Source organism: Symphodus melops (genome assembly GCF_947650265.1).
Source record: "Symphodus melops genome assembly, chromosome: 15".
Classification (NCBI taxonomy): domain Eukaryota; kingdom Metazoa; phylum Chordata; class Actinopteri; order Labriformes; family Labridae; genus Symphodus; species Symphodus melops.
In genome coordinates this window covers 17297281-17316366 of record NC_136705.1, presented here as the reverse complement: position 1 = coordinate 17316366, position 19086 = coordinate 17297281, and the positions used below count along the sequence as shown (strand labels likewise).

At 41.4% G+C, this 19086-nt stretch overlaps 3 protein-coding genes across 4 annotated transcripts; 2 read left to right on the top strand and 1 right to left on the bottom strand.

The window, feature by feature from the left end:
- Window positions 1–1032: 1032 nt before the first annotated feature.
- edrf1 (erythroid differentiation regulatory factor 1) lies at window positions 1033–10549 on the bottom strand. Its single transcript, XM_079362698.1, has 25 exons — window positions 9879–10549; window positions 9453–9661; window positions 8754–8820; window positions 8511–8636; window positions 8300–8424; window positions 8066–8213; window positions 7823–7924; window positions 7609–7730; window positions 7229–7340; window positions 6945–7092; window positions 6716–6827; window positions 6293–6404; window positions 5844–6143; window positions 5643–5714; window positions 5401–5548; window positions 5084–5275; window positions 4616–4816; window positions 4211–4429; window positions 3826–4052; window positions 3504–3662; window positions 2786–2935; window positions 2508–2661; window positions 2320–2435; window positions 2059–2231; window positions 1033–1894 (listed from the first exon to the last, which is right to left on the bottom strand). Exons 1-25 carry the CDS (start codon window positions 9975–9977, stop codon window positions 1732–1734), a joined length of 3756 nt encoding a protein of 1251 aa, XP_079218824.1. The 5' UTR covers window positions 9978–10549; the 3' UTR covers window positions 1033–1731.
- Window positions 10550–11115: 566 nt separating this feature from the next.
- LOC306835917 (autophagy-related protein 16-like) lies at window positions 11116–15764 on the top strand. 2 transcript variants are annotated; one of them, XM_079362715.1, is made up of 7 exons: window positions 11116–11444; window positions 11524–11587; window positions 11667–11751; window positions 12326–12399; window positions 13441–13692; window positions 13798–13886; window positions 14992–15764. In XM_079362715.1, the coding sequence occupies exons 1-7, from the start codon at window positions 11357–11359 to the stop codon at window positions 15063–15065; spliced, it is 726 nt and encodes a 241-aa protein (XP_079218841.1). In that variant the 5' UTR covers window positions 11116–11356; the 3' UTR covers window positions 15066–15764. The 2 variants fall into 2 exon arrangements, with proteins under 2 accessions (XP_079218841.1, XP_079218840.1); XM_079362714.1 differs by having other exon boundaries at window positions 13798–13919.
- A 243-nt stretch (window positions 15765–16007) lies between these two features.
- tex36 (testis expressed 36) lies at window positions 16008–17163 on the top strand. Its single transcript, XM_079362716.1, has 4 exons — window positions 16008–16168; window positions 16266–16406; window positions 16570–16644; window positions 16751–17163. Exons 1-4 carry the CDS (start codon window positions 16118–16120, stop codon window positions 17015–17017), a joined length of 534 nt encoding a protein of 177 aa, XP_079218842.1. The 5' UTR covers window positions 16008–16117; the 3' UTR covers window positions 17018–17163.
- The last annotated feature ends 1923 nt before the right edge of the window (window positions 17164–19086 follow it).

Sequence of the window (19086 nt, the reverse complement as noted above, 5' to 3'; positions counted from 1 at the left end):
CTCAGTCGAACAGTCAGTCACCCACAGCAGCACAGAAGGTCCGGCCTGATTAATGAGGTGCAGTTTGTGCTGCTTGCAGCTCCATCTGGTGAGGATACAGTTCAGTAACAGTTGGCTGACCCAGTTCACAGACACCACACTGAAAACATTGTGTTCCCTCTGCAGTGACCTACCAGGACAGTGTACTACAATGTGAGGATACATGGTAAAGAGTGTGCCAAAAAAAGGACCTTAGACATTTCAAGATTGTCTTGATTCAAGTTTTTTTTTTTTTTTTTTTTATTGTCTTCTTGTGGAAATTATAAAATAGATGCATTTTATTCATAATGCTTTTTAAAGATCATTTTCCCCCACGCGGTGTCCTTTTTGTCTCCCAAAGATTTAATAGAAGGTTGTTGAACTTTTAAGGGTAGGCTGCTTTTCCCATTCAATGGAAAAGGTTGCACCATTTTAGAGTGTCAATTTTCCATTAAAAATATTTACTTAAGTCTACCCATCCTTTTCTTGCAGTTCAGAGGGTCAGGTTTGCTCACTACATTTGTGATCCCTTTTTTTTTTTTTTTTTTTTTTTAAACCAGGAATAAACAGTATTCTAAAAGACTTTAAATTGACATTTAGGGAGAAACCTCCATCTAATGTCTCAAGCGTTTGTTAGTCAGGGTCACTGTGGGCTGGAGCTGACCCCTGCTGTCATTAGACAGGAGGCAAGGTACACCCAATCACAGGGTGTATTCAATCTCTTACCAACGGTCAATTTACAGTCACTAATTAAACCTAATGATCATGTCTTTAAACTGTTGGAGGAAACTGGAGTTACCAGAGAGAACCCACACAGGCAGCCAAAGCAGCACCAAGTTAAAACAATATTCACTTTAAATGTAGAAAAATTAAAACATCAATCCTTTTGTTTCATGGCACAATATTTGTTATTCAAAGATTTCTGTTTTTAAAATTACTTTCAACTAACAGTATAACATAAGTGATTATCAATAGTGACGTGGAAACATCCAGAAAGTGATTAGGACAAAATGTAAAAAAAGGAAAAAAACTTTTATTTTCATGTCACAGCAAACCATGCTGACATAAGCTCACATCAACACATTCAGCATTGTGGACACACAAACCTCAGAGTTTGCATTGAATGTTGCCAAACTATTGCACATTTTCTTTGGGAAAAGCAAATACGATGTTGGAGCTCTTTTTTGACTCTACGGCATTATTGGTGTTATTGAATGTCAAAAGCACCAATCAAAAAAAAAAAAAAAACTCGACTAAATCATTTGTCAATATGCTGAACGTTGTATCTCTTAAAAAGCCCCTAGGATTAGAAGTTTCATGTGATTCTACTCGTGTTCTCCTTGTGTCGTGTTTCTGTTTGTAGAAAAGTGAGGCAACGCAGGTGATGTTCGCAACAGTAAACAACAAATCCTACACATAGGAGCTTTACATATGACAAAGAACTTTTCAAGAAATACGAAAATTAAATAATATCTCAATTTAAAAGTCTTTTTAACAAAAATGTACAATTGAAAACCTTTAAAGGAAATGTTAGAAAATGATTCAGTTATTTAAAGGCGCAGGAGGTGAATTAGCTTTGAAACTGTAATTCAGAGTGTCGCCTGAGCATGTGCCTGTCGGTAATGATGGTGTCCAAGTGTTCCCAAGAGCGGGTTGCAGAGAGCCGAGTTAATGTTCTTTCATGTATTCCTTGCTATATTGTTAACGATGTCATCATGAACGTGCCGCCCTGTCGTCACTTTCAGATTGTGGAGTCAGCTGCTGCAGGAGCTCGATGTAGAGCGAGACGCGACTCGGGAGAGGAGCCGTTTTCTCAGCTCGCAGCAGCTTGGAGTACACGTTCTTATAAGTCTTCAACAGCTCCTCGTCCTTATTGCTGTAATAACACAAACAAGTTGATCAGGAGGGAGAATGATCGTAGTTATGGACACATCAAACCATTTACGAGCCAGATTGAAGTCCTTAAAAAGGCGCCACACTCCACCCACCAGCCTCGAGTTGAGAAAAGACTGCAATGAGAGCTTGAAGATTCTTGCTCACCTTGGTTTCCGTTTCATTGTTGTCATCAGTTTGATCAGCTGCAGCAGCAGGAAGGAGCAACTCGGCTCGAACACGCCGACCAACTTCTTCACTTCCTGGAGGTTCAGTCCAGAGGACGGGCCGCTGGTCACGTCGGGAGACTCTGCTGACTCAGCAGGTTGTGGTTCACTTAACTGAAAGGACAACGAGGAAAAGTTGTTCCAGTGTGAAAAGGGATTGAGCAAAACCTGGATGAGGAAGAGAGATTGTTCTGACGCTCACCTCTAGCTGTTCCTCCAGCAGCTCTTTATGGATCATCTGGAAAGCGAAGCGAGTTTCTGTCATGATCTCGATCGCTCCGGTCAGGCTCTTCAGCTTCGCCGCGCTGCTGCTCTGACCTGCGGAGAGACAACATCGATCGTCGCGTGTTCCTTAAAGTCAATCTCTCTCTCTCTCTCTCTCTTTCTCACCTGCCATGGTAAACTCAGCGAAGGCCACCCTCTCCAGCAGCGTGCGGAGCAGCTCGCAGGGAGCATCTTTAAGGCTGAGGAACAGACAGACAGCCTTACTGTAGTGAAGCTCTGCCTGACTGCGATGCTGCTTCCTCAAGTGCTCATCCCCCACCTGTCACACAATCAGAGCCACACACAAACACACAACGCTGTTAAGTATGAAATGCAGACGCCCTCCTCACAGCAAATAACGCCACAGGAAGGATTTTCTAATGTACGCGGGCACGGTTGACGACCTGGTTGCGGAAGCAGCTGTGATACATGGAAGCCAGGCGGTGGTGGATGGTGGCAGCTCTGTACTGGTAGAGCGGCTGACGAGCCGACTCAGTCTGCAGGTCACAGTATCTCAGGGACTTCATCATCGCCTCGGTGACCTCGCGCTCGATCTGAGAAGGAAATGAAAGATACAGGAATGGACGGTTTAAAAGCTGGATACAAATGTTCACTTGCGCAATCCTGAAAACGTTCAGACAGGCTGCCTCTGAAAATCGTACTGACTTCAGGAAGATGGCGAGCGAGGCACGTAAAAATATATATATGCATGAATGGTGGAAGAAGCACCTGGCTCTGATAACTTAATGGTTTTTTTGTAGGGTTTTTTGTGTGCTTTCATTTCCTTTGTTTAGAGATAAGAGGATAGGATAGTGGATAGACTCAGACATGGGGGAGGGAGAGAGTGGAGAGCAACATGTAGGAAAGGAGCCTAGGAGCCTTTGTGCATAATTTGAAAGCCCCAAAATGATAGAAAAAAAAAAAGAAAAAAGAAATGCTTCCATGTACAGACTGCGTGTTTATCTTCTGCCTGAAATGTTCAAATCCTCGATGGTATTTAATGTCCGAGGAAATGAAGGTCGCTTTAAACTAAAAATACGCCAACTAGAGGAAGCAAAAAAAAACCCTGAAATATAGCAAACATGTTCAAAGTTAGGGAGTTCTTTATTTTGTGAAACTCACCTGCTCCTGAGCCTTCCTCGACAGCGGGGCGTAGTCCTGCAGCAGAGTTGCCAGGGTGAAGTAAGTGGTGGAGAGTTCCCAGTTGACACTGTCCCACACCGCTGGGTGGCTCTCTCGGCTTGTCAGGGCCTTCATGGCTCTCAGGTAGTAGTCTATGGCCTGGATGACAGAAGGTTTTCATTTCCATTCTTCCTAAACTTATCTGGCATCTAAGATGTTTATTCGTAAATAGGATTCAAGCTCATACAATGAGATTAACATTTAGGGAAAGATCGAACTTTTCCCGACTTTCTTAGAAGACGCACAGAGTTTGACGCGTCACCTTGTTGTAGTAGAGCGCCTCCTCTGGTGAGAACTCCCCTCTGCTCTGGTCGGCAGAGACGGCACAGTGAGCCTGAGCGCAGATTCTCATCAGCCTGCCGGTGTTGCACAGCAACAAGGCCGTGTTGGTTCTGTCCCTGATGGCTTCAAAGTCCTTCATGCCTTTCTCAAAGAAAGCAAAACTCTTTTTCCACATCTCCTGCTCCACTACTGACACCGACTTCTTCACTAGAAGGAAATAAGGCAGAATTTAAAATAAAACGCAGGGGGGGTTTTTTGCTTCATATTTGCAAAGGGAGAGTTCTGTTGATTATTTCACTCTAATATTTATTCATTACATACATGCACATGGGGGGGGGCGCTATCAGGTTAATATTTGAACATACCTTCTTTCTCAGTCTGCATGGCGGCAGCCTGGTTCATGTAGAAGACTCCCATCTCGTTGCGGATGTTTCCCAGCCTTTTGAGCACCGGAGCCAGCTGATCAGAGTCGTGATCGGTCAAAGCCTCCGAGACGAGCAGCTCGTACGCCGCCTCGTAGCATTTACTGCTGACAAACAGCTGGTACTCCGGGTCCATGGCCAGGTCTGTCGCCATGTTGAAGGCTAAGTGGGTGGAGGCAGGAACACCTTTTAGTTTCTTTACCAGCTTTTCGGAGGGTGACATTAAAAAGCCCCGTTTATGGATTGGGCGTAATACCCTTAAAGTGTTTATATCAGACAAGAAAGCCTCATCCTGTGTTTGCCGTGTGTGTGTGTGTGTGTGTGATGGTTTCCTCTTCACTGACTGACCTTGGCAGCTGCTCTCTCTGTGCAGGCTGTGCAGGATCTCCTGGTCCTCTTTGGTCTGGTAGCTGTACTCCTCCTGGTAGGCGGCTCTGTTGTTAGCATTCTGGGCTAGCATCAGCTGGATGTCCCCACACAGAGACAGACACTGGCTGTGAAACTGGAGCACCTGTGGGTGCAGCGTTCCGCTCACTGAACAGTAGGCGTCTGGCGGAAACAATTGCAGGTGGAAGAAAGGTGAAGAAAAACACGTGTAGAATTATTCTGTTTTATCTTCTTTTCTTTTTTTTTAAGTTGAACTGTTACAATTCCATTTTTAAAACCGTTAATTCTAATCCTATCACGTAAATAATAAAATTGCAGGTTTATTAGGATATAAATGAATTTAAAAAAAACAGTTTGTGGCATCATTTCACAATTTCAATTTGAGTTGGTAGAATATTCTGAGTGTATTACAGGGTTGAATAAACTCACCGTAACTCTGCAGCGATAACTTGATGTAGCGCAGGGCTCGCCCGTACTTGAGCAGGTTAGTGGCCGCGTCACTGAGGACATAGTAGGCCTTGGAGGCTTTGAGGAAGAGCTGCAGCTTCATACGGTGCTGCCACGAGCCGGGGATCATCCCCGAGCGCGTCGGGTGCTTCTGGTCGGCCTGCAACGGCCCCGCTGGTGACACAGAGACGTGCACAGATATTGCAAAACCGTGACGCTGGGGTAGAGTTAGGAGACGGAGAATGTTCGAAATATACTTGATGTGTGAGCATCCTTCATAGTAAGGACAGCAGGCTGACCTCTCTCGAGGAGCAGGGAGATGCCTGTCTCGGCAGCGCACGCTCCGGCTGCACTTCTGTCCTCATATTTAAGTGGAATGGGCGTGTTTGGATCTGCAGCTGGGAGATCACTCTCCTTCTTAATGCTGCCATCTACCGCCTTTATCCCCTGTGTGGCGTATTACAGCTAGTTTTAATAGATTAGAGAACAAATAAAACTGCATTGATTTTGCCCTTCAAAAAAACCTGCCGTGAGGACTCACCTTAAGCACGTAGCTCAAGACGTGTCTGCATCTCTCCTCCTTGTTTTGGGAAACGGGGAAGGGCCCACTTGGCTGCAGGCACATGGGGGAAAAAAAAAAAAGAAGATTCTTTCATGATCACAGAGTACATCTGTATCTGTGTTTTCCACGATGTGCGTTCAAGTCTGTGTAAAGGAAGCTCTTGTTAAGCAGGGCACTCACTCTGATCTGGTGAGTAGATTTGTATTTCTCGGGGACCGACAGCTCCCCTACAGAGCGAATCACCGCCACAGCTTTCCTGTCATCCTGTGATCTGGAGCATGAGCTGTAGGAGCTGTTTTCGTCGCTGTCCTCCTCCGTCAGCTCAGCCTCCCCCTCCTCCTCCTCCTCCTCCTCCTCCCCGTCTTCATCGCTGTAGCTGTCCTCGGAGCCCCCGGCCCGGAGCGACTCCCCTCCGTCCTCTTGGGGCGGCTCATCCAGCTGGAACAGCTCTGAGAGCATGTAGTGCGCCGAGGCGATGATCTGAGTAAGAGGCGAGAACGGGTCGAATCTGATCATCAGGCTTGGATTTTGTCCAGGTCGATGCTGTGGTTGCCCTTCATCTCCTTCTCTTGAAAGTTTCTCCTCACTCTATGACGTGGCTGTAAGTTGGACGTTAATGTTGGACCTACCTGGGGATGCCTCTCCTGGTCCAGCAGTTTGACACAGTTTAAAAGCAGAGTCCTGATCGTGCCGTAGTGCTTTTGGTTTTGTCTCGCTTTCAGCATCAAGTTGCTGGCAACTCTGCACCATCAAACCAAAAGGAGACAAACAGATGTTACAAGTGGCTCTACTTTAGTCTTCATGTCCGACTGAAGCGACAATACTCAGGAGAAAAGGATATCGCCGAGAGGAACATGAATGGCCGTACAAAACGATGGAATATTTGAAAACATGGTACATGTCAGGCTCAATGATACTTGTTTATATTTTAAAAGGATCGAGGTAAATCTACATCTAGCCCCGGCATTAAAATCCTTAAAATGTAGCACATTGGTCACATCAGTGTTGAAGCACAAACTGGCCCCTCTCGTGAGTATTTCCCAGACACTCACTTGTATAGTAACACAGCCACAGGAAGAGTGAACGGATTCTGGCATTTCTCTTCTTCAGCCTCTTCACACAGAGTAGTAAGATCGTACAGTTTCACGATGTCACTCCCACTAGCTGTGGATTAAACAAAGAAACACCATGTTAAACGTTTGGACAAGCTTATAGGTCACAGAACAGGTGACGACTGACTGAATAAAAAGAACACGTTACGCCTGCTGACTCGTCTCCCACCTTTGAACAGCCAGTAGGTGTGACCCTCTTTGGTGCAGTTCGACTTCAGGAAGGAGAGGATATTTTGAGCGATGTCTTTCACCACCCTCGTTGAGAACGTGGAGTTCTCCAGATGAGGGATTTCCTCCGTTTTGATCATCTCGTATTTCTGCAGAAAACGCATCGACTCAAAAACGGAATCGAACACGTCTATAAAACGTCATCATACAATACGGACACCTGCTAACAGGTTATGATAAAACAAAATGATAATTATACTGGAGTACAGAGGTGATTTATTGTACCTGGACAATGCCATTGACGTGAAAGCACATGACGAGCTCTGGGACGTTACACATGAGATTGTCGAGCCAGTAATCGATACCAGTCAGAATGTTGATTGGTTTGTTGTTGTCCCTGAATGTGTACAGAGCAGAACAAAAAAGTGAAGAGAAACAGAAGAATGTCACTGAAACAGCGCCTGACTCCGATTGGTTCGCAGCGACAAAAAGTCGAATCTGGGGGGGGGGGGGGGGTCTACATTCTGAGGTCTTATGACAGGCTATGTGACTACATGGTTAAATGAGAATTATCTGTAAGACAATGAATATGAGAACAAGTCATGGAAGGCGACTATGAGTAAATTACAGGTTGACATGTTTCTCTCTTAGCATCAAATTCCAACCTGAGTCTCAGACTGACGGCAGGATAGCGACCTCCTCCAAAAATAGGCATGTTGGATCCAACCAACATGTGGATATCCTCGAATGTCCACATGATGTTTCGCACAAAGTCGTTCCTTAAACCCTGTCAAACATGTAAAATTGTGTAAAAATGCGCATCCAAGTCAACCTCTGGCGTTATTTCAATAGATCGCCCTTTAGGAAGTGTTGTTTTACCTGACTATTCTCGCCTTCATTGAAGAGCATAGGCAGGTTTTGCTCTTTGGGCACAGACGTCACCTGGCCAAGAGCGAACTTGCTCTCCATGTTAACACTTTCCTGCAAAGGAAATGGAAGCAGTCAGTGCATGCATGCAGTGCACACCAACATCCTCCTACATATTAGTTAAGAAGCAAAACGTGACCTGTCTTTTTATGCTACGACACCCTCACTATGCAATTGTCTCGGGAAATGCTGTACCTGTTTCGGACAGTCTGATTCTTCGGTATCGGACGATGTGCTGGTGAAGGTGGTCGGCCATGAAGAACTGAACTGCGCTGTTCTGTTCTCCTCTTCCCCTTCATTCAGGTTGTCTGATACAGGCTCTGCAGCTCCATCACCGTTTATACTGGAAGCAACGCAGAAGATGTTTAAGCGACAAGACGAGAAAAGACGCACCGTAACTCCCTGGAAGGGTCCACACAAAGCACTCACCTGTAGTAGAGAAATTTCGACAGGATTGCTTTCTGATACCAGTGCTCTTTACTCTTCTTTTTCCTCTGCCACTTTTGGTCGATTAGCCGCTGGTAAAACTCTTTTAGCCATGTCCAATCTCCTGTCTAAAACACGCAAACAGCACAACTAGACTGCATTAGAAGTTACTGTAATGAATGAAGTCTGGGGAGAAGACTTCAGTCTCCTGTACCTGAGAGGATCTCATGAAGAGCTCTTGAATGTCCAGCTCATCCAAAAGCAGTGTCCTCCCCACACGGTGGACAGCCATACTGACGTGCGACTTGCTGTAGGGTATTTTCAGAAGCTTCTTGATGTTCTGGATGTGACAGAAGACAGCGTTTAAGTCAATGTTTTGTAGTGCACATAATATCAGAGGCAACAAACAAAAAAACAAAAAAAACACGTTTTGAAACTTGATAAGAGCTCTACAGACCTCAGAGTCTGATACCACGTCAACGTCATCCCCGATGCAGTCGATGAAGTCATACGCCATCCCAAAACTGCAGAACAAGTAAAAGGAACTTCATTCAGACATGTGCATTGTCTTTACAGTCATACAGTCCAGTGTGTGTCTCTCTCTTAAGGTAACCGGTAGTGAAATCTTATTAGTGGTCAGAAGAAAATATTGAAATGTTTTCCCTTTCGCAAAAATCCACAGAACAAAAGTAAGAGTTCAAGAGCAGGAATCTCAGCCGCTGCGAGCAGGAACAAATGTGGAAATGTAGGAAAAAGCTTGATGGCTTGGTGGTTGTAATATTTGTTGGCCAAAGAGTAACTAAACGGTTCATGTTAAAACTCTGTGCAGAGTTACATTCATTTAGGTGGCTAGCAACCATTAAGCTCCTTGAAATCAAGGCGTTGTAAGGAGTCGTGCAAAATAACTAAATCTGAGGACAGTTTTTATTTTATTTTATGCCAAACCCTTACTGTGCACGTCATCATTGACGAAGCCATCTGGTTGCCAATCATATTTGGTAACAGATTACACCTGGTGACAAAAAACTACTGTGATCTATAGTTTTACAGGTCATGATTTTTCCCACTACTGGGTGCAAGGATTACGTTTGCCTTTTTTTTTTTTAAAGAGCAGTAAATATCAGTAAAGGACATTATAGTTGTGATCATTTTATACCTGGAAAAAGGTTTGCTCTTGCTGCTGGACCCTAAGATGGTGGTTCCAGCACTGCCAAGCTGGGGGTTTTCTCGCAGCCAGTTTGCAGGTGGCAGCTTCAGGTCTGTCTTCTCCTGCAGCAGGGCGTAGCTGGTAGGTGGTGGAGCGGCTGAGTACTTGACTACAGCACGGCTCTTTATTTCAGTGTTCCCAGAGCAAATTGCAGAGTCCTGCAAGATGACACCGATTTAAAGCGACACATTTTGAACTGCATTAGGCAACATTTGTTTGCCTTTGAGATGTACGTCACTCCTAGAGAAGTTTTCGTTAGTCAGCAGCTGTCATGTTTAGTTTGTATCTACAACTATAAAAATAACAAGTATTGCAAATGATGCATGTAAAGCAACAGACGATTTAATAGTTAATCAGTTGTTTCTGATGACTTACATGTTTGCTGTTCTCTCCTGAGCAGGTAGGGCCGATGGTATCCTCCATTGCATTATCCAAGAGGGTCCCAGGCTCTCTATCTCCAGCTGATGCGCTCATACTGGACACAACACCGTCCAACCCACCAGAACCGACAATCTCCTGACAACTACACTACCGATCCATGAACCCCAACTCATTGGATCAATATATATGTCAGCCAGCTAACATGCAAGGCAAGTCCTTTATATCAACAAAGTTAGATATATCTTTAGTTTGCTAGCTTGACCTGCTAACACCTCGGGATATCAGCGCTTATTCGTGGAGTTAAAAACATTTATATGACACGAAGACGGTTTTTAATTAAAGCTCAACGAAACTCACTCTAAGAGTCATGTCTTTTAAATAAGTGTACGATAATGTCAAGCCCTTACTTAGGTAGTTAAATAATCTGCAGCTTTGTCTCTTCACATCAGTGGAAACCCTTAATGTTGTTGACAGAGCACACGTTACTACGTGCAGTAGACGTGAAACAACTTCCGGGTTCACGGTAAAAAACCAAATCCAAAACTCGTCTCATTTTGTTTTATTTCATCCATCAGAATTACTACAAATTGTATACAAATCTCACCTGGAGCATTAAAATGCTCGAAAAAATATATAAACTAATTTAACTCACCAGATATTCCAGATGAAATGACCTTCAGACACGTTTGTTTTAACCGGAAGTACTTTAAGAGAAACGCAAATAACCATGAAATCTATTAAATAAACGTTCTAGAAGAATTGAGTATGTTCTCTACTGTTCCGGCGTATTTTATTTTGAAATTTAGCAACTTGTTCGTCCCTAGTAAATTATAAAGTTAGGCTACTGATTATGGTAAAAACCTGTTCGGTTATTATGTTAGCGAAAGGCTGCAAATATTTTATAGTTTTGAAATACCATTATGAAATTAACATATTATAATATAACATATCATGTTACATTATATTATATGCTATTATGCTATTTTGTCATAGTTTTTTTTTTATCATGTTATATTTTTTGTATCATATCATTATTATTTTATATAATTTGTGTTATATTATTTCATGTTATGTTTTTTATATCATATCTTGTTATCTTAGATTTTATTGCACTATATTATATGATGTGTTTTTATATTATCTCATATTATGTTGTTTTTTTTCTATCATGTTACATTACATTTTATTGTATTATGCTGTATTATATGGGGTGCTGGCACATACAGTATGCAGCGGATCGGATCACACGCTTGGGGGTATTATTTAGCTGGAGACTGCAGCAGCTGACTGAACAGGGAGGAGCTGTGAAACTTTCTTACAAGCTGGTAGGGTAATTCTTTTACTGATGCATTGTCACTGTATCATCTTGGACCGCGCGTAAAAAAAAAACAATTGCGAGCAGAAAACGTTGAACACGTCGGCTTGGGACATCTTGGAGATCATTGAAGTGAAACCAATCTGTGTTTACTACAATGTCCAGCTGGAGGAATCACGTGCGCACAAGCCTGCACCAGAGAGACAAAAAAGAGAAAATACCATACGCCGGCGTTTTCACGTGCTGTAAGATATTTGCTTTTATGTTATAACATTTGCCGTGGTAAAGTATGACTCCAGTTAAGTCTTGTTTGCTTGCTTTCAGTGTCTCAGCTGGAAGAGCGCTATGAAATTCGCAAGCATATGTTGGACGATGTTCTGTGCAAGAGGTCAGGCGTGCAGAATTTCACTGAACTCGCATTCTAGAAATTGTATTTCTAAAAACCTGACACTGATTTTCATTAACAGTTTGGAGCGAAGTGGTGTTGACTTTGGAAAAGACTCAAGACACCTTCAACTCCAATTGAAAGAGAGTGAACACATGCAAGAAAAGGTGGGTTAATGGGCTACAGGACAAATCCCTTGATAAACATTACAGCATCAAGCTCCAACTTTTTGGAAGACAAAGGCTGTTATTGAATTAGAAGTAGCAGCACTTGCACAAACAAGCTGATACAGGGGTTTTCAAAGGTCGAGACTATTGGCTTTTCCTCAGACAGTTCAGTTCTTGCATGCTGAAAGGATTATGATTAAGTTAAATCGCAAAAATTGAACCAAAAAGGGTCTACATGGAATTTTGTGTTTCCAGAACTTCAGTCTAACACCCAGAAAATAAACTGTAGGCATTTGTTAGTTTTCAACTCTGAAAAAGTGGGAGAAACAGTAAAATTACGCCATATCTGACTCATTTTTCACAACAAAAACCTAAAACTTTTGCAATATTTTTCTCACTTCCATTCATTGAGCCTCCTCTGATGTTGTTTGGAGCTTATTTTGAAAACCTCTGCATTATTATTAAACTTTTAGATCTTTGTTACCCTCTAAAGATACTATACTAGTTTGCAGTATATTGTGAGCTCCTCCCGCTGTCTTTTATGAAATCATTTATTGTTTTATTTTCTTCTCAGCTCTCCCAGACAGTCTCTGACCTGACTACTGTCCTGTATCTGAAAGAAGCCGAACTGCAGTACAGGCAGGCACGGTAATTTAGGTTAAAATATAGCCCTTTGAGTAATTCTCCCTGCTTCATCCTACAAAGCTGGATTGGAGCCAAAGGATAGAATCAACAATGTATGAAAGGTCTGTTTATGAAAATAATTGGAGCTTTATTTATTTAAAAAACACAAGTTGGCTGTGTTGAAATGAAAATATATTTTTCGGATACCGTTTGTTTTATTTTGCCACAAATACACCGTCTTGGGATGTTAAACTGAGGATTTCTTCTGGTTTGGGAACCAGAGGGTCGCTGGTTCAAGCCCCGATGCGGAGAATATGGAAGTTGTTCTGGTAGCTGGAGAGGTGCCAGACCACTTCTCGAGCAATGCTGATGTGTCGTTGAGCAAGGCACCAAACCCCTACCAGCTCAGGGAGCACCTCCAGTGGGGGCAGCCACTGTACCCTGACATCTCTCCATTCATGCATGTCCACAGGTTGTGTTTGTGCATGTATGTGATTCAGGCCTGTGTGTGTGAGAGAGAGAGAAGTATGTCTCTACAATAACCACAATCTCTCCATATACTAATAAAGTAGATGGAAAAAAGAAACCTCAGGGACTGGGTTTAAAGACAATATAACCAACACAAGGGAAGACCTTTCGTGCATTGATATTATGCGTGCGATTCTGCCTTTTGTCTTCAATCCACAAATTGTCATACAATTCGTCACATAAACCCACTTCTGTCAGTCTGTATTTTTCATTATTACTTACCTGAAAAGCCATCACACTATCCATGTATGTTATTCATTGGCTCAAATGTCATGTTATATCATAAAATTGCAGCTCTGGGCTTATAAAACACAGAATTACTCTATATAGTGTGACACACACATATAGTGCTGCAGTAGTGCTACCTTCTCAGACAATAAAAATATGTAACATATAACCATTATCCCATCTAATTTTGTTCCATCAGTTCCATCTTCTTCAGTTTTCATGAGTTACTTGAGACCTAAAGTCCAACATCTAACAGCAGTAACATGTACTAGCAACACGCTTTTACACTCTTCTTCTTTTTTTTTTCAGCGTGTCCCTCTTCCGCCAAGAGGCTCTAACTCTGGCTAGAAGAAGCAACACCCAAAGGTCATACCTTTCAGAATTAGAGCACACTCTCGAGTGTCAATCCAAAGAGTTGGCAGATTTGCATGAAGAGGTGAGAGGACTTAAAAAAGCGCTGGCACAGGCGCGGAGAGAGAAAGAAGAACTCTTGCAACGTTGGATGGAGGAGAAGCGGGTGGAGGCAGACCGACTGAATAAGTACAACGACACTCAGGAGAGGTGAGAGAAGTGAAAATGCGACCTCTGTACGACTTAAAGTTAAAAAAGAAAAAAAAATCGATGTCCTCATAATTAAAGTTTATGCAGATCAATTTGTTTCTCCAGGTGGCAACGTTTGGCAAAACAGCTGAAGAAGCAACTCCGTATCGAAATTGGGAAAGAGTATGTTCCCGTAGTGACGAACACTTGGAATGGTCAGTCTGAAATGCTTCCTACAGCCATTCACTGTAAGCATCTCTTTCAAATATGAATCCAGAATGTTGTAATTGAAAAAGGAAAAAAAAAAAAAGCTGCTGCTTCAATTAACATCACTACTTCTATTTAATGCTGTACCAACTGACCCTTGTGGCATGAACACCATAGAGTTGTTTATGAGGTCGGACAAAAGGTCTTCTGGATTGTTATTATCAAAAAACAAGCGCTGATTGCACTGATCATAGCTATTTTATCCAACATAAGAAAGAATTACCACTTGCCGTTTTGTGCCTCCGTGTTCGCAGCACCCTTGACTTTTGACTCAGCGGTAGCCTCCAGGCCTGAGAAATTCAGCTAAAGAGAAATTTTTAAAATGTGCAGTTCTTACAATGTTTACTTGAGGGGCGAGCTCAGAGGCCGAGTGTTTAAAGGAGTAATGCGTGGAACAATTGTTCTTTGATCATTAGTTTGTGCTGTCCACTTGCTGCTCTCTCTCTCTTTGCCGGGACTTGAGAAAGAAACAGGATAGTTTGCTATGACTTTGACTTTGGTCAGCTCCAACCACGTACAGCATTCGTCCTTTTTTGGGGCACAGTGGCAAAGTCGCTCATTCACAAACTAGTGGGCCCAGACTTTAAATTTTTCATGACTTGGTGCTTGCCGCTTGTCAAATTTTGGCCAGGTCTTGCTAAAAAATCAACATGGTATGTACAAACACAACAAACATGTGGGTAATACTACGTGCATTTTTATGCAGTGTGGGATTTGACCTTTGACCGAAAAAATAATGCCAATTCATCCTTAAGTTCAAGCTCATTTTATGCCAAATATCTGAGACTTATTGCTGCTGTATGCTGCTGTAATCTTACTGATTCAGTTACCTCACCTCCATACCTTACCTTACCTCTGGTTTCATTTCAGTAGTTCACTTAGAATTTTATGTAAGGTTTTAACCTAAGTATTTCTTAGATCTTCGCTAGTTCTGCTGTCAAAAACAAAGAAATACCCTTAAACTAGTAGGAGTAATAGTTTGTAACCCATCATCTGTGTGTACAATGAAACTTAAAACATGTTATCTTTTTTTCATGCTCATCTTGTCCTCAGGGATCAACAATACATCACAGATCCAGCGGACACATTCAGACAGTGAACATGTCTCAACTGTAACACAGGTCTGATACTCCCAGAGGATTCTGGAAACAGCTGGTATAGCACAAGGATTACCTCTCTAACCATTTCTCTGGTACCTGTAAGTAGAAGAACAACAAATTGCTCAGTGAGACGCCAAAATGACGACCAAGTAGCAAACCTGTTAACTTGAAGTGTTGTGACAAATGTTTTTTTATTATTATCTTAACCTGATTTTTTTGTATCGATCTACCACAGTACTGTCTATATTACTTGCTTTTATTCACAAGGCTGTCTAATTTCACACTTGGTGCTTTAACTGAATTTGAGCCTCCTTTGTCCCAAGTATGGTCAGTTACACTCTATTTTACTAGCTCACTGGTCTTATTGGTCTTATTGGTCTTTGTCCTGATTGACAAAAAAGCAAAGATTTTTTTTATCCTTCCAAATGGTCTGTCTTTTCCATCTATTACTTACATTTCACAAGTTGGTGTTTTTTTACAGTCAATCAGTAATAACTAATTTGCAGTGTTTTTCAACTTTAATTGTTATTGAGAAAAAAAAATGTGAATAATCAGAATTTATGTCAACATAATTTAAAAACACTTTTTAAATCATCTTTGATAATTAACATGTTTTATGAAAAAAATGTCAGATAGATATCCATGTTATTGTATAGAATAGTATTGATATTGATTGAGTATTGTTTTTCTGTGTTGCCCTGAAAAATAAAGTCCCTCATAAGTTAATTTTGTTTGAAAATATATTTCCTTGTGGTTCTTTAAGAAACTCTTCAGGCTTGAAAACAAATGAACACACTGAATACACTTTTCAATACAAATGTGTATACATACATTAATGGAATTGCATACAATCGTTTTGCTGTAATTTGATATGAAACAAAATGGGTGGTTTTGCTTTTGTTTGAATTGTGTTTATAACACTTTGAGAATTCCAGTTCCCCACCTCCTAATCACATTGAGGTCACATTTGAAGTTGTTTGTTGCATGTTTCCATAGTGACCCTTGTTCTAGTTGTTAGGTTTTGACAGTGTGTTGTGTACTTGTGAAACAACTCGGTGAACTTCCCAACGAGTATCATCATGGTAAAAGGTGGAAAGCGATGTTCTTCAATGAGCAATGATGGCAAATGGGTAAGATGCAGTTCACATTTTTCACAATCTCAGATCTGAAATATCACAGCATTCAAATCTGGCAGAGTCATCAGCTTCTTTCATTTTTCTCTCTTAGTTTGCTCATTCAGCTCTACCAGAAAGTGGGCCAGGGAATCGTGAGACTTGTACAAGCACGGGGATCATGCTGAGTCAGGTCAAATCATCTTTACCTCAGGCTTTGAACTTGAAGCGCTTTCCTAAATGTAAAACTCAGCAGGTGAGTATGCACAATAATCCAGTGTTTAGACTAACCTTTATTTCACTGTATAGTCAGGATCCAGAACTGTGAAATTTAACTTAGTAGAAAGTGCATTATATCTTACACCACTGTGTTCAGCAGTATTAGGCTGTACTATTCCACAACATGAATTTCTTAACAGGAATCAAGAGAGTTTCCACACTCAGAACATGACAACAAGCAGGCCTTAAAAGGCCACATCTCTTATTTCACTCAAGTGAGTATGTTAACATATTCAGCACTTTATTAAATCATCAGATGAGTCAGCACATCACTCCTTGAACAAAATAATTACATGTCCATGTTGTTTTGGTATATTTTAGAATGTGGGACTCCGGAAGTGCGCTTACAATGAAAGACAGTTCAACTCCCACTTCTGCCTGTGCCATGATGGGGGGGGCAGCACCATTGAAACTTGGAGGAACACCAATACGGTCTACAAGACTGACTTTTTGTGGGAGAAGGTGGATAATGGTCCAACCACCAACAGAATGTTCACGAAAAACCACAAGCAGAAGTCTTTGGCTCAGGCAACGGAACATTACATGTGGTTTGGGAGGCAAGACTGTCGTCCCGCAGAGACTCATTGAGTGCTAGTCGAAGCCACCTGCTGAGCGACCATCAAGCTTTAACAGACTCCTTCATTCACCACCTTAGATGGATTTGTTAAGATGGTGAAACACATGGTTTTGGAGAAACCCATTTCGGGAAATTAAAAACTAAATTGGAAATGCCAGTCAGCATTTTATCAAGTTTTGAGACGAGTATCCACACAGGAAAAGTAGATATCATATAATATTTTATTCAAAAACAAACCTCAATAGACTGTGAAATGTACTATTTACAATCCTTTTACTGAATCCATAATTTAATTTAGAACATATTTATACTTGTACTTATTTATTTAGGCTATTATGATTTGTTATTTTACCACAGAAAAGCAGACGATAGGATGCAATTTTGAGACTTAAGAAAACAAGTGTAAGGCTACAGGTGCCTTTGAATGTTCAGTCTATTATTCAAACCTCAGAAAAAGCCAACAATGTGATGAACGATTAGTACTTCTTGAGGCCGGTAAACTGAACATTTAAAAGGAAATTAAAGAGCATTACTACTGTAATAAATAAATAGGCTACATTCAATGTAGGTCGATAAGTGCCTTTGTTAAATGTTTGCATTCAAAGGCTGTTGAAGTAACTTTTGGCTTTGAACAGCATTGATTAAGTAGTCTGCTGCACCTCTGAACACTGTAGTGTTAAAAATTGACATTTCTGATAAAGTTACAGAACCATTTTGCCAGGCAAGATGAACATTTCATCCAAAGTTGTTTTCCAAAACCTGGTACGTGTACTTCCCATACTGCAACACGACTGTGTAAAGGTGAGAATACTGCTATGCTGATGCTAGTGGCTGAAATGCCAGTAGTTGTTATGCTGTTTATTCTGCCTATCAACACGCTTCAAAAGGAGATGAAGTGTGTTACACATGTCAAGTAGGCTTACTTTTGATATATTTATTGCCAAAGGCGTCATTTTCAAACTAAACTAAACTTAAATGACTAAAGTGATATACAGTAATAAATTGTAAATAAAAAGACTTCAGTTAGCCTACAGGGAGGGTATTTTTTCATTTAAAAAAAAATTGGAAGTGCTCCCTAAGTGTGTATTAGATAATGTTTGAAAATCAAATTCATTTATTTTTTTAACAATGAGTGCATTCAAATCGTAAGTTACATTGAAGTGGCTTATTTACAAGTCTACACAGGATTGGATTTTCTATGTTGGGAGGATATGCCAAATAAAAGGGTTGATTATTGAATCATCAAAATCCAATGAAGGATCTTAACGTTTTATTTTATGTCAAACGTTTATGAGCCCTGTTGGGACTACAGTTACTAGTTCATAGTTTTATCCAACAGAGGGCAGCAGGTCTGCATGAGTTAGCAATGAGGAGACAGTGAGTTCCTCAACTGTGAGGAATTTAAAAAACACATTTGTTGTGTGCATGTTTTGACAAAAAAAATTGTGATTTAATTAGAAAAGGAATTAAGCTATTTTTATGAAGTGCATATCAACGCTAAGACATTAAACTAGAGCATGTTAAATAAATTAAGCAAAATCTGAGTCAGTGCATAGGAATTTTTTTTTTACTCCTAGGGATGAAAGTGTAAGTGTGTGTTGTCTGTACAAGAGAAGGAAAGCGTGGGAGCGAATCATACAGAACACTGCTCAAAGAAGGCACTTAGGAGAGGAGTATCCCCAACCACTCTCTCCAATAGCTGATGATTTCTCAAGAGTATGTTCTGACCAGCTGCTTTCTTCCTTAAGTACCCACTGGAGAGATAGGTTTTTCTCACAAGCTTTACTCAGCTGAAGTAATTAGCTGATCCACATACAGCGCTAACCTTGTAGGAGTTTGTTTCACTTGTTTTTTTTGTTTCACAAAAGGTGAAGTACATCTCACCGTTCATTATACAGCAAGACGACAAAGCTGAGAGACATGCATCTGGAGCGGCTGTCCTTTGTGATTTCACTTGTCTCACACATTGCTGCCTGCAGGTGCACGGCCGACCCCAAGCTACAGGGGGAGGGCGTTTGTATCAACAACCATAGCTTTGATTAAAAAAGGAGGGGGGGAAAGCAGGTGTTATTAACCCTGT